The 16,672-nt window shown below is 47.7% G+C and overlaps 1 protein-coding gene across 1 annotated transcript in view; it reads left to right on the top strand.

Moving 5' to 3' along the window:
* Nucleotides 1-16,672, top strand: part of LOC144768630 (serine/threonine-protein kinase NLK2-like) — a 329,305-nt gene that overhangs the window by 303,128 nt on the left and 9,505 nt on the right. The window contains exon 10 of the mRNA XM_078652439.1: nucleotides 7,397-7,490. Within this exon, the coding sequence (XP_078508565.1) occupies nucleotides 7,397-7,490 (94 nt within the window). The remainder of the gene's footprint in view (nucleotides 1-7,396; nucleotides 7,491-16,672) is intronic.

Raw genomic sequence — 16,672 nt, forward strand, 5'->3', positions numbered from 1 at the left:
ATCGGTCCGCTACTGACGCCATCTCACAGGCTAATGGGGTGACCCACGCCGAGTTTCAGCATTGTAGGATGACCACACCAACTTGCTAGACATCACCTCAGTGCCATCCGAATCTTGGCATCTCAACGCCTAGTGGTATCTTCCATACAAAAAAATATTGTTACGCTGCCTTTGGCCCCATTCGCACATCAGTCCGCAACTTAGACATCACCTCGGTACCATCCGGATCTTGGCATCTCAGCGCCTTGTGGTGTCAGTCAGAAAATATTGTTGTGCTGCCTTCGGCCTATTCGCACATCGGTCCGCTACTGACGCCATCTCACAGGCCAACGGGGCGCCCCACGCCGACTTTCAGCATTGTAGGATGGCCACACCAGTGCGGCAACTTGCTACACACCACCTCGGTGCCATCCGGATCTTGGCATCTCAGCGCCTTGTGGTCTCTTCTACACCGGAAATATAGTAGAAAATATTGTTGCGCTGCCTTTGGCCCCATTCACACATCAGTCCGCTACTGACACCATCTCACAGGCCAACGGGGCGCCCCACGCCGACTTTCAACATTGTAGGATGGCCACAGAAGTGCGACAACTTACTAGACACCACCTCGGTGCCATCCGGATCTTGGCGCGTTGTGCTGCCTTCGGCCTATTCGCACATCGGTCCGCTACTGACGCAAACTCACAGGCCAACGGGGCGCCCCACGCCGACTTTCAGCATTGTAGGATGGCCACACCAGTGCGGCAACTTCCTACACACCACCTCGGTGCCATCCGGATCTTGGCGCGTAGTGAAGCTGCAGCAGCTGCAAATAAGCTTCAGACAGTGTTACAACCGCTGCTCAGAACTCTCAACTATGACACCACCTCGATGCCATCCGGATCTTGGCGCGTTGTATTGCCTTCGGCCTATTCGCACATCGGTCCGCTACTGACGCCGCCTCACGTGCCAACGTATTTTCTCCGCATTTTATACCCTATGCCGCATAACAGGTCATGTGACTTGTTTATAAAACTTTTCATTGGTTCATTTTACTTTTGGTTTCCTAATGATGGAAGGCTTGATCATATGACCTAAAAACAACACTTTTCATTGGATGAAAACTTTTTTTTTCCCCCAAACGATGAAAGCCCCACCTTGTTTCTGGATGTTTCAGACTGAAGCTGGCGTCACCATGAGAGCACCACCATCTCGTAGCTCCGTCGTGGTCATTCCGCGAGCAATCATGGCAGCCGCTCCCCACCAGAAGCCTGCAGGAGTCGGGGCCCCCAAAACTTTTGATGAATTCTCAAGGCGGAGGGGACGCTTTCGAGAATGGGGTCCAAGACCTAGCAGACAAGCGTCCGATTTCCAAGGTGTCCCAGGGCCATTTCAGTGGACCAGGCCCAAAAAGGAAACAGCCTGCCGCCATTTTGAGAGTCCTGTGACAGCCGCCTATCGCTGCACCGCAAGAGTGGGCGCAACTCAGCTGAATGGCGGATTTTGACACAGTGGACCAAAAGCGGACGGAATGGCAACTGAAACGGTAAAGGGGCGCCCCACTACAACAGACGAGACTCCACCTGGAGAGGCCCGTTCACGCCGCCTCCCCGGGGCGCTCCACGCCGTTATTCGGAGCAGCATTGTAGGATACCAAAACCAGTGCGGCAACTTACTGGACATCACCTTGGTGCCATCGTTCTGCTGCCTTGGAACTATTCGCACAACAGTTTGCTACTGATGACCCACCCCCCGCGACGCCCCACGCCGTTATTTGCTGGGTGGCAACTTACTAGACATCACTTTTGTGTCATCTAGATTTCGGCGCGTTCTGCTGCCTTGGAACTATTCGCACAACAGTTTGCTACTGATCACCCACCCCCCGCGACGCCCCACGCCGGAAATCTGGACGTTGTGCTGCGTTGGGACTATTCGCACAGCCGACCGCTACTTCGTTGTTTTTCTCTAAAAATGTTTATATGTTATTACTATTTTTGTTTTCTTGTATATATTTATAAATTATTAAAGTTTTATAATCTTACTACTTTGTCGGAGTGCTATATATTTTTTATGTGACACATAATTGTAAAAACTTTGATGTACAAAGAGTCATCCCTGGAATCTTCCGCTTCACGCTCGGTCCCCTCCCCAATCACAATACAGGATGGTTTTCAGATAATAGCAACGCTTCTGCTGTGACGGATCTCATAGAGTGTGGGCCTTGATCTACTATAACTCCTTTGAAGACGGGTGATTCTTTACAGCTGTGGCCATAAACTACATCTGCAGGGCTAGCTGATAGCCTAGGACCGGCCTGGACAATCGGACACAGAGGAAAAGGAGTGTCAGAGGGTGCGGTAGTGAATAGGGCGAAAGGGAGGTGTCGGGCGGGCACAGGGTGTGATTCTCAGGGAAGAACAGCGCAGATGGGGGGAGGTTTATTACCCATGCATAAAACAGAGAGCGGGGGTGACCACTGCCTGGGGGAGATGCTTGCGAGGGTGGGGAGCCATGCTAAGGATCGACAGCGTGCACAGAGTGGATCTGGTCAAGGCATCTAAAATGGCTGCCGTGCACGACAAAAGTGTGGCATTTGAAAAAAGACAAGATGGCGCACACAATGTTTTTCAACAATTCCTGATTTCCTTCGAATCGAACGTTAACAGACGTTGGGGCATATTACCAAAGTTAAGCAATATTTATCCCTAACGATGCATTGCAAAGATTTTTTTACCGTCAGAAATTATCGCAGATAAACCTTGCTATTATCAAGGTTTATCGCAAATACGATAAAAAACGAGCGCAATGCATTAATATCGCTGAAAACTCCGCGATATTCGTGCATTACCGAGCTAATGCTCTTAGCCATGTTATCCACCTCCCATTGGATAACATGGCTAAGAACTGCTCAGGGCAGCTGTTACTTTTTGGAGATATTCGCGCTTATCTCGAATATTTCCAAAAGTTGATAATAGGAGATAGCGATGTTAGCGACTGTTTCCAGTCGCTAACATCTTGGCATGCCCACTTTGCATGTCATTAGTGATAAATATCACTCACATGCAAAGTGGGACCCAAGATGGTCGCTATCTCCTACTAGCCGTCGCTAACTGGTGTTAGCAACAGCTAGGTAATACACATATAATTTTATCTCCGCGAAGCGGAGCGCTGTTACAGATATATATCTTGTTTTTGAACGTTAATTTCTCAAAATGCACTGAAGCACATATATTGAGACATAGCAAAGGCACATCGGGCTACCAGTCCCTAATATTTTACCAAGTTTCGTGCAAATCCATTCAGCCGTTCGATTATTATTATTATATTTTTTTTTTGCCCCGCGGGGCCCTTTTAAAACCTCCACATCAAACCTAGGGGGTCAGCGAGGATCTACTATGCCCCCTTATGGTCATCAGCCGTTCGATTATTATTATTATTATTTTTTTTTGCCCCGCGGGGCCCTTTTAAAACCTCCACATCAAACCTAGGGGGTCAGCGAGGATCTACTATGCCCCCTTATGGTCATTTGCCCCTTCGCTTTGGCCTCCTCTTGTCTCTCGATCCTACCGAGAGACAAGATGGCGGCCGCTACGTACTGTTTGGAATGTTTACAGACACCGGAGAGCCAATCAGCTTCGCTTCGCAAAGCTCCGTAACGCGAAAAGTACGCGAAGCGGTGCGCTGTTACAGATATATATCTTTTTTTGAACGTTAATTTCTCAAAATCCACTGAAGCACATATATTGAGACCTAGCAAAGGCACATCGGGCTACCAGTCCCTACAATTTTGCCAAGTTTCGTGCAAATCCATTCAGCCGTTCGATTATTATTATTATTATTTTTTTTTGCCCCGCGGTGCCCTTTTAAAACCTCCACATCAAACCTAGGGGGTCAGCGAGGATCTACTATGCCCCCTTATAGTTATTTCCCCCTTTGTTTTGACCTCCTCTTGTCTCTCGATCCTACCGAGAGACAAGATGGCGGCCGCTACGGACTGTTTGGAATGTTGACAGACGCCGGAGAACCAATCAGCTTCGCTTCACAAAGCTCCGTTGCGCGAAAAGTCCGCGAACCAGAGCGCTAACCGGTCCGCTGTTACAGATATATATCTTTTTTTAAACGTTAATTTCTCAAAATCCACTGGAGCACATATATTGAGACCTACAAAAGGCACATCGGGCTACCAGTCCCTACAATTTTGCCAAGTTTCGTGCAAATCCATTCAGCCGTTCGGGCTAAAAGTGAGGCCAACCGCCCTATGGAAAACTCAATGTTAAAAACACGTTTTGGGACCCCCCTTTTTTCTCGGCCCCCACTGGACGAACCCCCCCCAAATTTTCAAGGGCTGCTCAGAAACAAAATGTGCCATTTTCCTGAAAATTTCAGCCGATTCCGTCCACAAACGCCAAAGTTATTAGACATAGAATTTTCAAAAAACCCATAGAGAAAAAATCCTAACTATATATACCTACTGGCGACCGCCAGTAGGTAATATATATATATATATATATATATATGTGTGTGTGTGTGTGTATATAAATGTGTATATATTGTGTGTACATATGTATCTGTGTGTGTGTATGGGTGCATGTTAGTGTGTATATATACAAAGTATGTATATAATTTGGTGAAATGTTCAGTAACAACATAACGTTTTAAACAAAAAAAACTAAACTAATTAAACTAAAAAAACACTGAAATTAGTCAGTGATAGTTATCTCGGGTAACTGTGACTCGTGCCCCAAGGTAACTATAACTCGCACCCCCACCATGCACAGTTTTCTCATCAATAATTTAATTGTAAATGTTGCCGTGAGATTAGAGATGTCATAGAAGATGTCATCAGTGATGTAATTTGTGGGAAAATTAGTAGCGAGAGCACGAGTCCTAGTTACTTGTAAATACTATAACAGTAACTTGTAAATTTCTGTGATTTTTAGAGTTTCAAAACATTTTGTTATAGAATATTTCACCAAATGGTAACTTTAACCTTTGTGGGGGGGTTTTCTGTGAATTTATAGGTTTTTTTTTTGTTTGTTTTTTAATGGTCCTATTCAATTCCAACCCCCTGCGGCTAATCTTGTGCACAGGGGGGGGTTCACCACAAGGCCTGGCCTGCGGACAGGCTATGGGTTCAACCCTCTCAGGCCAATCAACCCCATACTGCACAGGTTCTTGGCTGCCAACCCTTTGCCGTGCTCCCTGGGGGTTTGGCCACATGGCCTGGCCCTCAGGAGCACATCCTCTGGCCTTTTTTTTTTAAATTGGGGCAGGAGGTGTGTCTCCCCTCCCCAAGCCTAATGTTGCCCTGATGACTCCATCCTCCTGGCCAGATATATTTTAAAGGGGAGTGGCCCGGCGTGGCCCACCTACCCACATCTCATTATGCACTGATGACCCTATCCCCCAGGGCCTTTTTTATTTTGAGGGGAGGGGTTCATGTGGCCCCCTCCCAGAGTCGTTATCTGCCTCAGGGACCCCATGCCCACTTTACCTAAATGCGGGTGTCCACCCAGCGCACCCACATATACTCATAGGGTGTCACAGGATAGCTCAGCAGCCCTAGCTGGCTCGCCCCCCATGCAGCAGGAACCAGTATTACTCCCACCTGCAGGATGCAACTACTTATTCTGTAGTTTATTCTGCTTCCACCGGGCTGGGGCAATATTTTCATATGTTTTCCTGTCCACATCAGTGCGGTCAGGTAGATGGATTGAAAGTCTGCTCCCAGCCAGCGGGAGCATTATCAAAGCTCCCGCTGGCAGGGAGCAGACTGTTTTTTTGCTCTCGAGCAGCGGTAGTTTTGAAAATGCTCCTGCCAGGTGGGAAAAAAAATGCAAGTTTCACAGGCAGGAAAACCGCTGTCTCCAGGGGGTGTGCTCCCCAGGACACAGCATGTGAGAGAGCACCAGGGGATGCAGTCCCTCTGGCCACAGAAGGCTCATTGAGCGAAGCCAGCCTTACCCCCTCCCTTTAACAAAGTGTAGCTGCCTCTAGTGATGGGGGGTCCCAGGGCCTTTGTAGGCTCAGGAAGGGGGTCTTCTTCCCTGTAACAACAAAATCGGGACTGTGGGGCACGGGATTCCTGGGGTCAAAAGCTGTCTGGGGAGGGGGGCCACGTGCCCTCCACAAAAATAACTTCGGCACAGGGGCCCAAAACAGCCAGGGGTGGAGCTACATGCCCCTCCTTCTAAAAAGGTACACCCTGGGGGATTGGGTCCCTGGGTCTGAATACAGCCAGGGTAGGGGGGCCAAGTGTGCCCCTTCCCCCAAAAAATAAACACCATCCACTCTAGTCCCAGACCCACCCTGAGGGGTTTAGAAAAGAAGTATGAGATACTGTGCCTTTTTTTAAAATTACATTTTCCTGTAATCGTAAGCAAGTTAGTGCCGACATTTAGAAGGAAAAAAAGTAAGGGTGCCTATTCCATGCCGTCCTATTTTGTATGCTTTTGTGGGGTGGGACTGAGTCCTAAAATGGCTGCCACCACTTCCTGATTGATGGGGTTGCAGCTTGTAAGCTCCACAGATCCTCCATGGCTTGAAGTATACAAAAATATTTTCATAAGCACTGTTTTTGAATAAAGAACTAACTTTCTATCAAGTTTGGTGTAAATCCATGGAGCAGTTTGGGCTGTAGCGGTGTGTAAAGTTCCTATGAATGGGGAGACAGGGTCCTAACTACAACTACATGGTTCTGGCAAAGTAATTTATTTATATATAAATATATTTATAGAGGCTCTTGAGGCAGAACAGGGGTTGGAGGCAAGTAACTTCTTTCTCGTGCATTTGCGCCTTTCTTCATGCTTCCTCATCCCAAATTCCTTTCTGTCCCCTTGTTCGCATCATTTCTAAGTATACCAAACAATTAGTGACCCCAAGTTGCTGGACTGGGTTTTCGTTCACCAGGCCAGTTCTTTCTGGAACTTGCAGTCCTGTCTCCCCTCAATTATACCAATTAGATTGATGTTCTAGACCATAACGATATGTAGAAGAACCAATTGGGCTGGATTATGGTTTTCACACGACATGGAGTTGTGCACTGACCTTCATCTTGTTGTCCCTTTTTCCTCTAACCTCTCATTTTTTCTCATTCCATCTCTATATATTCGTTTTTCGTTTCCCATCCCTTATTCCCACACTTTCACTTTCTAGTCCCCCTTTTTCCCAATCAATCTTTCCATCTTAACTGTCATTTCTACTCTTAACCCTACAATTCCTACTTTTTTCCTTATCATTACTGTTGGTGTTTAAGAGCCAAATGGAATTCAATTATAGGTTTATAACTATAGAGCTACGGTTCATGCCACCATGGTTCTACGTTCCTTCCTTGTCGCTTTGCCTCCCATTTACTTCAGTCTGTTCAGCTTTTTCCTGCAATTCGTTTTTGAGTTTGACTTGTCTTCTCTTCTTGCAGAGCTAGTTCATCATTTCATTGTGGACCATCAACAGGGGAAAAGGGTGCCGCTCTGCATTAACCCCCAGTCTGCAGCCTTCAAAACTTTCATACGGTGAGTTTCACTTAATGTGCATTGTTCTTTGGTCCCAGGCTGAAAGTAAACCAATTGAATCCTCTGTGACATCTGTAAGTAAAGTGGGTTTTATAGATCATGAATACACTCAATGGCCTCTTTAGGAATTCAAGTGCTGTTGAGGAGGTACACTAACGCACAGCTTACTATATCTGAAGAACTGGACGGTTTTTGACGGGAGCTAAAATCATCAATCTTTATAAATTGATTGCTTGTGAGCTTGAGAAGGATAATTTCTGCCAAAATAATTTTGCAGCAGGTATGTAATTTTAGAGGAGGCTAGTGACTTGTCAAAGCTCTGCACTGTTTCCCATAGAGGCCCATGTCTTACTTCCAAATGGGTCCTATCCTCTGAAGGACCGTGATGCCAACAGGTTGGGCTTCACTAGCCCTCATGTACTTTTGTGACCGAGTGTGAGAAAATGCCTCTTTTGACATGGTTCTCCCCACACTTTTTGCCTGTAAAATGGTGGTTTTGATTGGAAGTGCACAGGGTCCCTGCCAACCAGGTCCCCTGTATCAGAGCTCCTTCCCTAAAAACTGTACCATGATTGACAACTTCAGACCGCCTGTAAGTCCCTAGTAAATGGTACCATTATACCTAGGGCTTTAGATGGAAGAGGATCCCCTAGGGACCCCTCGTCAAGGCCATGCAAACTGCCACTGCAGCCTTCATGCCTTGTTTCAGAGAAAAACGACAAAGTTGACATGGCACTCTGTGTGCCATGCTAAGCGGCACTGCCTAAGGAATAGGTGAGTCCCCCCCTCTAGCAGACCTTACAAGCCCTAAGGTAGGGTGCACTATATCTCCTGTATGGGCATATTTGCAAGAGTAGATATGCTCCTACAATGTTTGTCTATTCTTAATATAGTAAGTGCCAGTGAAGCCGTAGAGAGTAGATGGGCTGGAAACTTGATAACTCGAGTTCCCCAGCACCATGATGAATTTACTGGTCCCAGGAGTGTTTGGTGCCAAACAACTCCTCTCAATAAGCCCACACTAGGGTGGGATTTATTGAAACATGTACCCAGAGGGGACCTCAGAGATCACACAAGGGTTGGTAGGTTTCCAGGGGGCACCTCTAACTTGCTTTAGGCAGCCTGCCACCACCTGACATGTTTTTGGACCCTCTGCTCTCTGAGGCCAGAAACAAACCCCATCCTGGGTGGAGGTGTCGCACCTCCTCCCCTAGGATGAACACAGTGCTTTAGAAGGAAGCTTCAAAGGTCTGGTTTCCTTGGCAATGCGATCCCAACCTCTGCTGCTAGCCGTAAATGGCAGCCCCTGGCTTACACTCCAACTTTTGGTGGGAAAACTGTCGGGAAAACCCAAGTGAGAACAGGTGTACCCTCCCTTTGCCAACTTCATCCCGTAGGTGCTGGAGGAAAAGTGAAGCATATGTTCGAGGTATATGAGCTGCAGATTCTACACTTTACATTAGATCGCCACCTGGTGTTGTGCTCGGATGATTGCATGTTGTTGTTGTCTTGGAAGAAGTCTTTGTAGTCACGAGATAGGTGACTCCTCCCTTGGACGATAGTGCGCATGGGCATCGGCTCCCTCCTTAGATTGTTTTTTTCCGCCACTGGGTTCGGATTAATCTTTTCCGCTCTGGTTCGAAATCTACTTTTCAAGTACTTCGACACAAAAAATTTCTTCAAACTGCACCAAACAACTTTCGATACCAATAAACATCGACTAGACTTCGTCAGCTCGATTCCGGTCGTCGACGCGGGCCTTTGGGCCTACCCACGCCGTAAGGCCTACACCTCATGGAAGGGACGCTATTCAAAAGATGTCCCGAGTGTGGAGCAAAATTTCCACACAGTGACCATCACGAGGTCTGTAACCTTTGTTTATCGCCAGACCACGACTAATCCAGCTGCACAGCCTGTGCATCCTTTCGATAGAAAAAGACCATTCGGGATCTGAGGGCCCGTCGACGCGACATGCAGAGATCAGCGCCGGAAGCAGTGGATATCTTCAACGAAGGTCCATATGTCCCGGAAGAAGATTCCGATGATCTCCAGATCGTATCCGAGGCAGATGACTCCGATGACTCCATACCTTCGGGTCAACGCGTGAGTACCACTGCCCCTACCCCAGCCCAAACACCAACATCGAAGGCAAAGGTCAACACTCCGCCTGCGGGACCCAGTCAAGACCAAAAAAACACGTTGAAAGCCCCGCCATCGAGCCCAGCTCTGAAGAATATAATGAAGCCTTCTGGTAGCTCCATACCGAGCAAACCCCATGTGTCGATACCACCTGCTCCCTCGACACTGAAACAAAAAAGTCCCGGTTCCAAAAGACACTCCGAAACCGTCGACTCAGAGAGACAAAGCGGCTCCGAAACCAGCGAAGCCTGTTTCCGATACCCTCGATGCCGAAACAAACAAGGCCTGCTTCCGATCCTTCCAATACACGAAACATGCTTCGGCTCCAAAGACAATTCCTTCAGTGCCAAAATCTACGCCAAAGGACTCAACATCGGCTCCTAAGGCTAAAGACAAGCAACAAACAGGTTCGGAACCGAAAAGATCGTCGCCGAAGGCTGTGCCTCAAGAAGAGGAGCTTTTCCAACCAGATCCTTTACAAAAAAGGATCTACATTGATCTAGAAACAGGACATGTTTCCATAACACCACACAGGAAGAGTAAGTCAGATACAGCACCTACACCTCCAGTGCCTGTCAAGAAGAAGGACTCTGCCTCATCTCCTATGCACCCTTCTTCTGCTGTATCTCCTGCTCTTCCTTTATACATTTCACCTCAAAATTCTCCTACTCATTCTCTACAACATACTCCTCCTCAGGATGATGATGAGTATAGCATAGGGGGAGGGAGGGACCCAGATTGACCCTTTTCTCTACCCAACAGGTTCACCAGACTGGGAGTATCCAAACCCACAGGATGTACCAGATATTCCTGACCCACATATATATCCATCTAAACCTTCTCCTCCAGAAGACAATATTGGTTTTGCAGCGTGAATCTTTCTGGATTCACTGTGCTGTGCATTATTCCGCGGTCTAGTGGTTGGGTCCGGAATCGTAGTCTTTTCTTTCTTTTTTTTTTTTCGTCGCCAAGGTGTGCGTCGACGTCCCACCTTTTGGTGTACTTCCTGTGACGTCGGCATGTTTCCTGCGGAAGCTCCCACCTCTGGGCGCCATCCTCGGATTATTTTTTCCGCCGTTGGGTCTGGATCGTTCCTGAAAGGGCTCCAGAGTTTTGGAGAAAAGAAGACGCCAACAAGTCGATTTTTACACGAAAAGGATTGAGAAGACGACGAGAAACTACACCATCGAGCGGGACGACGACGAAGAAGGAGAACTTCGACGTCCAATGGAGAATGCGCACACAGGGGGCCCCCTGAGTGCAAGAAATGGAGAAGACACCCTTTAAATTCTGCCGTAACTGCCACCACAAATACGCACAGAAGGACCAGTTCCCGGTTTGTAACCTCTGCCTACCGGTCGACCACGAGAGCAAGGACTGAAACGCCTGCTCCGCCTTCACACCGAAGACTCTCCGGGTTAGAGAGCGACAGAGAAGGGCCCAACTACAACATGCAGGGCAAGGGCCAACCGCCATCCCTTCGAGACCTGGGGCTCTCGACCGACGAGGAAGACTACGTCGCAGGAGAAGACGACGACTACACGGTCGTAGAGACCGATAGACTTCTAAAGAGGTAGGAGACTCTACGGCCCCTAAAGCCCCAACAGACCCTCGAAAGTCTGAGCCAGACTCTCGAAAATCAGAGACTAAGTCCTCGAAGGGAGCACCGGCGCCGAAAATTTCGACGGCCGCAGCTGCATCCAAGGACAAACAGCCAAGCGGATCCATCGAAAAGGACTCCCAGGCAGCGCAGACCAACGAAAAGCCAAGGTCGTCCAAGCACGTCCCCGAAAAGGAACGTTCGGCTTAGAGAGAAAAGGACCCGAAGGTCGCGTCGACAAAGGACCCGAAGCCTGTTTCGACGTATACATCGAAGAGAACAGCTGAACCATTTGACACCGAGCAGGCCGCCGAAATGGAGAGAAAGAAAAGACGGCTTCAGGCTGAGATGGATAACATCCTGCAAAGGAAAAAGGAGTTCAACGAGAAAATGAAGAAATTCTCACTTCCGTCTAAACCAAAGACACTGGTCGTCAAAATAGATGAGGAGGAGGACTTCCACGCCGAAGGGCCGTCTAAAAGCCCCGAGATTCTGGAAAATCCAGAGGAAGATGCCTTCTACTTCGAGGAGGAGGGCGACGACGATCAGGGGACGGTCCTCGGCTCAATATACTCTGGGACACAGGACCTGGAGTGGCAGGACTTCGACACGAAAGCCCAGAAGAAGCCGTGGACACATACCCTTCGAGGCCTTCCCCGCCAGATGACATTGTGGCCTACAATATGGCCATCAAGAACGCGGCAACAGCTTTTGGAGTCAAGCTGGATGAAGAAAAAACGAAGGCAGACTTCCTCTTGGAGACCCTGCTCCCCACACACTAGGAGCCAGTGCCTCCCCATGCTGTAGAGTGTCATGGCCCAGGAGAAAGAGGCGTTCAAGGAACCGGCAACATGCAGATAAATGACGCCGAGGACGGAGAAGAAGTATAAACACTCCTCTAAGGACCTTCCCTACATCCGAGGATCAGTTACGGCGGACTCCATTATTGCGGCGACCGCCAGGAAGAGAGCAAATGTGCCAACAACATCAGGGCCACCACCAGACAAGGAAAGCAGGAGGATGGACCTAACAGGGAGGAAGATAGAAAGAAATGCAGCCATGCACTGGAGCATGGCAAACTAGAACGCACTGCTGAACAGGCACCAGTACCAAATTCTGGACGAGATCGGACAGCTGCTCAAGCAGCTCCCAGACGAGTACCAACAAAGAGCTTCACACCTTGTGGAAGAGGGGGAAAATGTGGCAAATTCTTTCCTCAAAACAGCCCTGGACGTCCAGCAGGCTGATGATGTTGGGAATCACGGAGAAAAGGCACGCCTGGTCAGGATTTTAGGCTTCAAACCAGAGGTGCAGCACAACATTCTGAACACCCCGTTCAATGGGGAGACATTGTTTGGGGCGCCGGTGGATGCTCAAAAAAGAAAACAAAACTGCAAGATCCATGGGGGCCTTACAATTCAGGGGGACGAAAAGGGGTACTCTGTCGCGAAGACCGAACGGAAGAGGGGGAAACCAACCAGGAACGTCACACCAGACCTTCCAGCAGTCCCACCAGGGAGAGAGCCAAACACAAGGACATCAAAAACAAACCTGGCACTACCAGCAAAGGGGCCAGTCCTTTTGCGGGAGGGCGAACGGACATGGACAAAATAAGAGGGGGCCAACAATCCACCTCTAAGTGACTCCGTCACGCAATACGTGCCCACCCACAAAACTCCTGCCAGGATGGAGCACAACAAGACCAACACAGGGTTACACGGCCAGAACATCAACGAACATGTAACACCAGTATGAGGCAGGCTAAGTCATTTCTTCCGGGAAGGGAAGTAGATAACCACAGACAAATGGATACTCAACATCATACAGTTCAGATACTGCATATAACTGGAAAAGACACCGCCAAACAGGAAACCCAAAATAAGGGCGCTGTCAGCAAAGGAGCTAGAGCTACTTCAAAAGGAAGCGAAGAAACTCCTCCAAAGGGAGGCCATCGAACCAGTACCATACAGAGAAAGGAACAAGGGAGTGTACTTTACCTACATCCTGGTACCAAAGGTGTACGAAACACTGAGACCCATCCTGGACCTAAGGTTCCTAAACAAGTACATAAAGACACAAAAGTTGAAGATGACGTCCCTACAAGAGGTCATTCCTCAGATAAGAGACGGAGACTTCATGGCCACCATAGTCCTCAAAGATGGCTACCTGCACATCCCAATGAACAGGCAGGACAAGCATCTATTGAGATTTACCTTCAACAATAATCACTTCCAGTTCACAGCCCTAGCATTCGGACAAAAGTCCGCTCCAAGGGTCTTCACAAAGTGCCTCGCAGCAGTGGCAACGCACCTAAAGAGGGAAGAGATACATGTATACCCTTACCTGGACTACTGGCTAATAAAGGCAAGTTCACACAGGACAAGCAAAGAACACGCACAGCGCGTGACAAGTACACTGGCAGACCTGGGATTCTCCATTCACTGGGGGAAATCCTCAATTGAACCAGAGCAAGGTAAAATCTTCCTAGGAGCAGAGATTAAACCCCATACAGAGCAGAGTGTTCCCCAGCGACAAGAGAACAATGGCCCTGCTGAAGGAGACGCGCCTCTACCAGAAGGGGCGCGCTCTGACAGTGAGGACAGCGAGCAAGATCATGGGCATGATGGCCTCCTGCATACATCTGGTCCCAAATGTACGGCTCCACATGAGACCATTCCAGGAATGGCTGCAAGAAAAATGGTCACAGTAGGACGGTGGATACCTGACTATGGTTACCCCAGATGTTTTTGCCTAGTGTTTAGCTGGTTTTCAACTTAGTTGGCCTGGGATCCTGCAAATCAGGGCCCCAGGCTATCTGCTCTCACTGTAAAATGGAATACATGTACTTTAGGTACATACCTAATTGGATGTTGGGTCACCCTTGTGAGTCCCTGTACAGTGTACCATAGGTACCCAGGGCATAGGTGCACCCAAGGCCTACCAGGGGCTGCAGCATATCTTTTGCCACCCCTGGCTGGCCCTCCAAACTGACACAACTGGCTGATCACTCAGCTGTGGCAAGGTCATGTAATCACCCCTTGCTTAGGTATAGTATTCCTATACCTACCATTATATATAGACACATATGCACCTATAAGTCACTCCTATGGCAGGCCTTAACAATCCTGAAGGCAGAGTGCTTGGTTTTGTGTGAGATGGTGCTCTAGCATGAGCTGAGCCTGTCTGCAGCTTTCGGAACCATGTCCTTATAGCTGTTCTATGATATAGCCATACCATATACTCTTAAGTGTATTATAATCCTCGCGGTTATTGCTAACTTTGGTTTGGCTTTATCAAAACATGCCGTGTAAGGTGTCATACGCTTTGGAATGCTACCCCCTCGCCAGTTCTGACGATGGGGGTAGCATTCCACCCTTCGAGAGGGAGAAGACATGTTGTTCCTTTTAATCCCTGTTAAAGTTAACCAGAGCCTCCGCATCAAAAAATGGATGCTGCTGCCACAGACACAAGTCTGACCTCCTGCTGCTGCGAGTCCTTCCAGCGATGGAGGCTTGGACAATAGGTTTCCTGTCTTGGGAGGTGCTAGCACCACCCCAGACAGGCCATAGTGTATTGAGACAGGGAGGGCTGAATGAAATGAGACACTGCCTGGGGCACACAAAGTGTCCCATTCATTGCCCGGTTCAAACCAGTTGCTGGGGCACTCCAGCCCCAGCTCTGGCGCGAAACTGGACAAAGGGAAAGGGGTGTAACCACCCCCTTCCCTGGTCCCACCCATAGGAGGGACCTAGCAGGTAATCCAGCCCACCAGATTAGTATATAGGTAGGAGCAGAGTCTAGAGACTTTAGATTTATCCTGAACTGAAACTTGAAACAAAACTCTGGACCTTCGACGATCTCCTTACAGAAGACGACTGAAGAATCTCCCTTGTGGTCAAGGAGTGACCACCCTGTGCAAACAGGCACCCTCCAGCGATCAGCAGTATAAACCTGCTATAAATTATCTCCCTGGTGGAGTGCGAGTTTAATTGTTTTCTTGGTGAAAAATTAATCAGCAGGGAAAGCCCGTCCCTGAAACTCGCACCGGCTGTTTCAAGGAGTGCCTTCGGTAACGGGATTAACTTGGTGAAGAAAATATATATATATATATATATATATATATATATATATATCTTCATTTTAAAACATTTTTTTTAATCTATAAGCAGACCGTCTTGATTACAGTAATGGATAGCATGAACGGGCTAGTTTTGTAGGACCTACAGAATGAGCCACATTTCAAGCATTGCACACGTCAAATAAAAGCCTGTGCTACCAAGCATGCCAACCACACCTGCTGTCTTACCGTTATCCACCTTTAGAACACAGAACAGTCCACGTTCTGCAATACCATAAACCGGGGAAAGAAAGAGCCGACTTCAACACGTAGGCAGCATACACTTAGCTTTTGATGTCGCTACCCAAAGAAATGATCAAAAAAAGGATGCATACACACTTCAAGCAACCAGACACCCCGAACTACCCTTAAGTTATATCTACACAAAGCATTAAAGCCGGCCCATAGCATCCAAAAATTTCAAGCGATATACAAACAGAAAATTGTGGTTGGTAAAGTCCATATTAAATATCATGATGAATGGGCCTACAAAATACAACTTTGTTTCAATATACATACGGTTAACCACTAACGGACGACCATAATAAAGCGTTCTTCGGAGTCAAGGCTATAAATGGTTACCCCATGCATTAATGCAAATAGGCCTAAGTGTATATATATGTGTATACTCATTTAAGTAGAGTTGTTTGCAAGCCTACTATATGCACACGACCGGAGGACATATATTCTCTCAAAGACAACAATTGGTACACAACACCATTTTTTGTTTTATATTACCCTGTAGAGAGTAAATACACTTCACTTCCTCCTCCACTATCACTGAATACCGCTATACAATCTATGCACAGTATGTGAATCTAGAAGACGTCTGCTGCAAATCGAAACTAGTTACTTACCTGTAACAATAGATTTGAGGCATATGATCTGTAGATTGTATACTGTAGCATAGATCGCCATCGGGAAACATCCTTAACAACGATAATTTTATAACGACTTACCTGAACAACGAAGCCGGAACCACGACTTTCAAAACCACGACTTTCCTTAAGCACGACTTCCCTGAACCATGAGTCTCTCCACTACACTCCTCAGAATTAAGGGAACATTAGGGGGGGGGGTGTTCCCCCCCCCCCCACCCCCAAAAAAGGATAAAATAAAAAAAGCTAATGGTATGCGTTGTAAAAAAAATAAAAAAGATTCAAAAAAGATTTAGATCAGTTTATTTTTTACGAGTGGTTCACGCAAGAAGTATTGTAATTACAATAGTGCCATCTCCTGGCCAAACACGAGATTTTTCATTTCGTGGTTTAGGAAGTCGTGTTAAAAAAGGTAGTAGTTGAGAAAATCTCATGGTTAGGCTTTCGT

Source organism: Lissotriton helveticus, chromosome 7 (genome assembly GCF_964261635.1).
Source record: "Lissotriton helveticus chromosome 7, aLisHel1.1, whole genome shotgun sequence".
In the NCBI taxonomy this organism is placed as follows: Eukaryota; Metazoa; Chordata; class Amphibia; order Caudata; family Salamandridae; genus Lissotriton; species Lissotriton helveticus.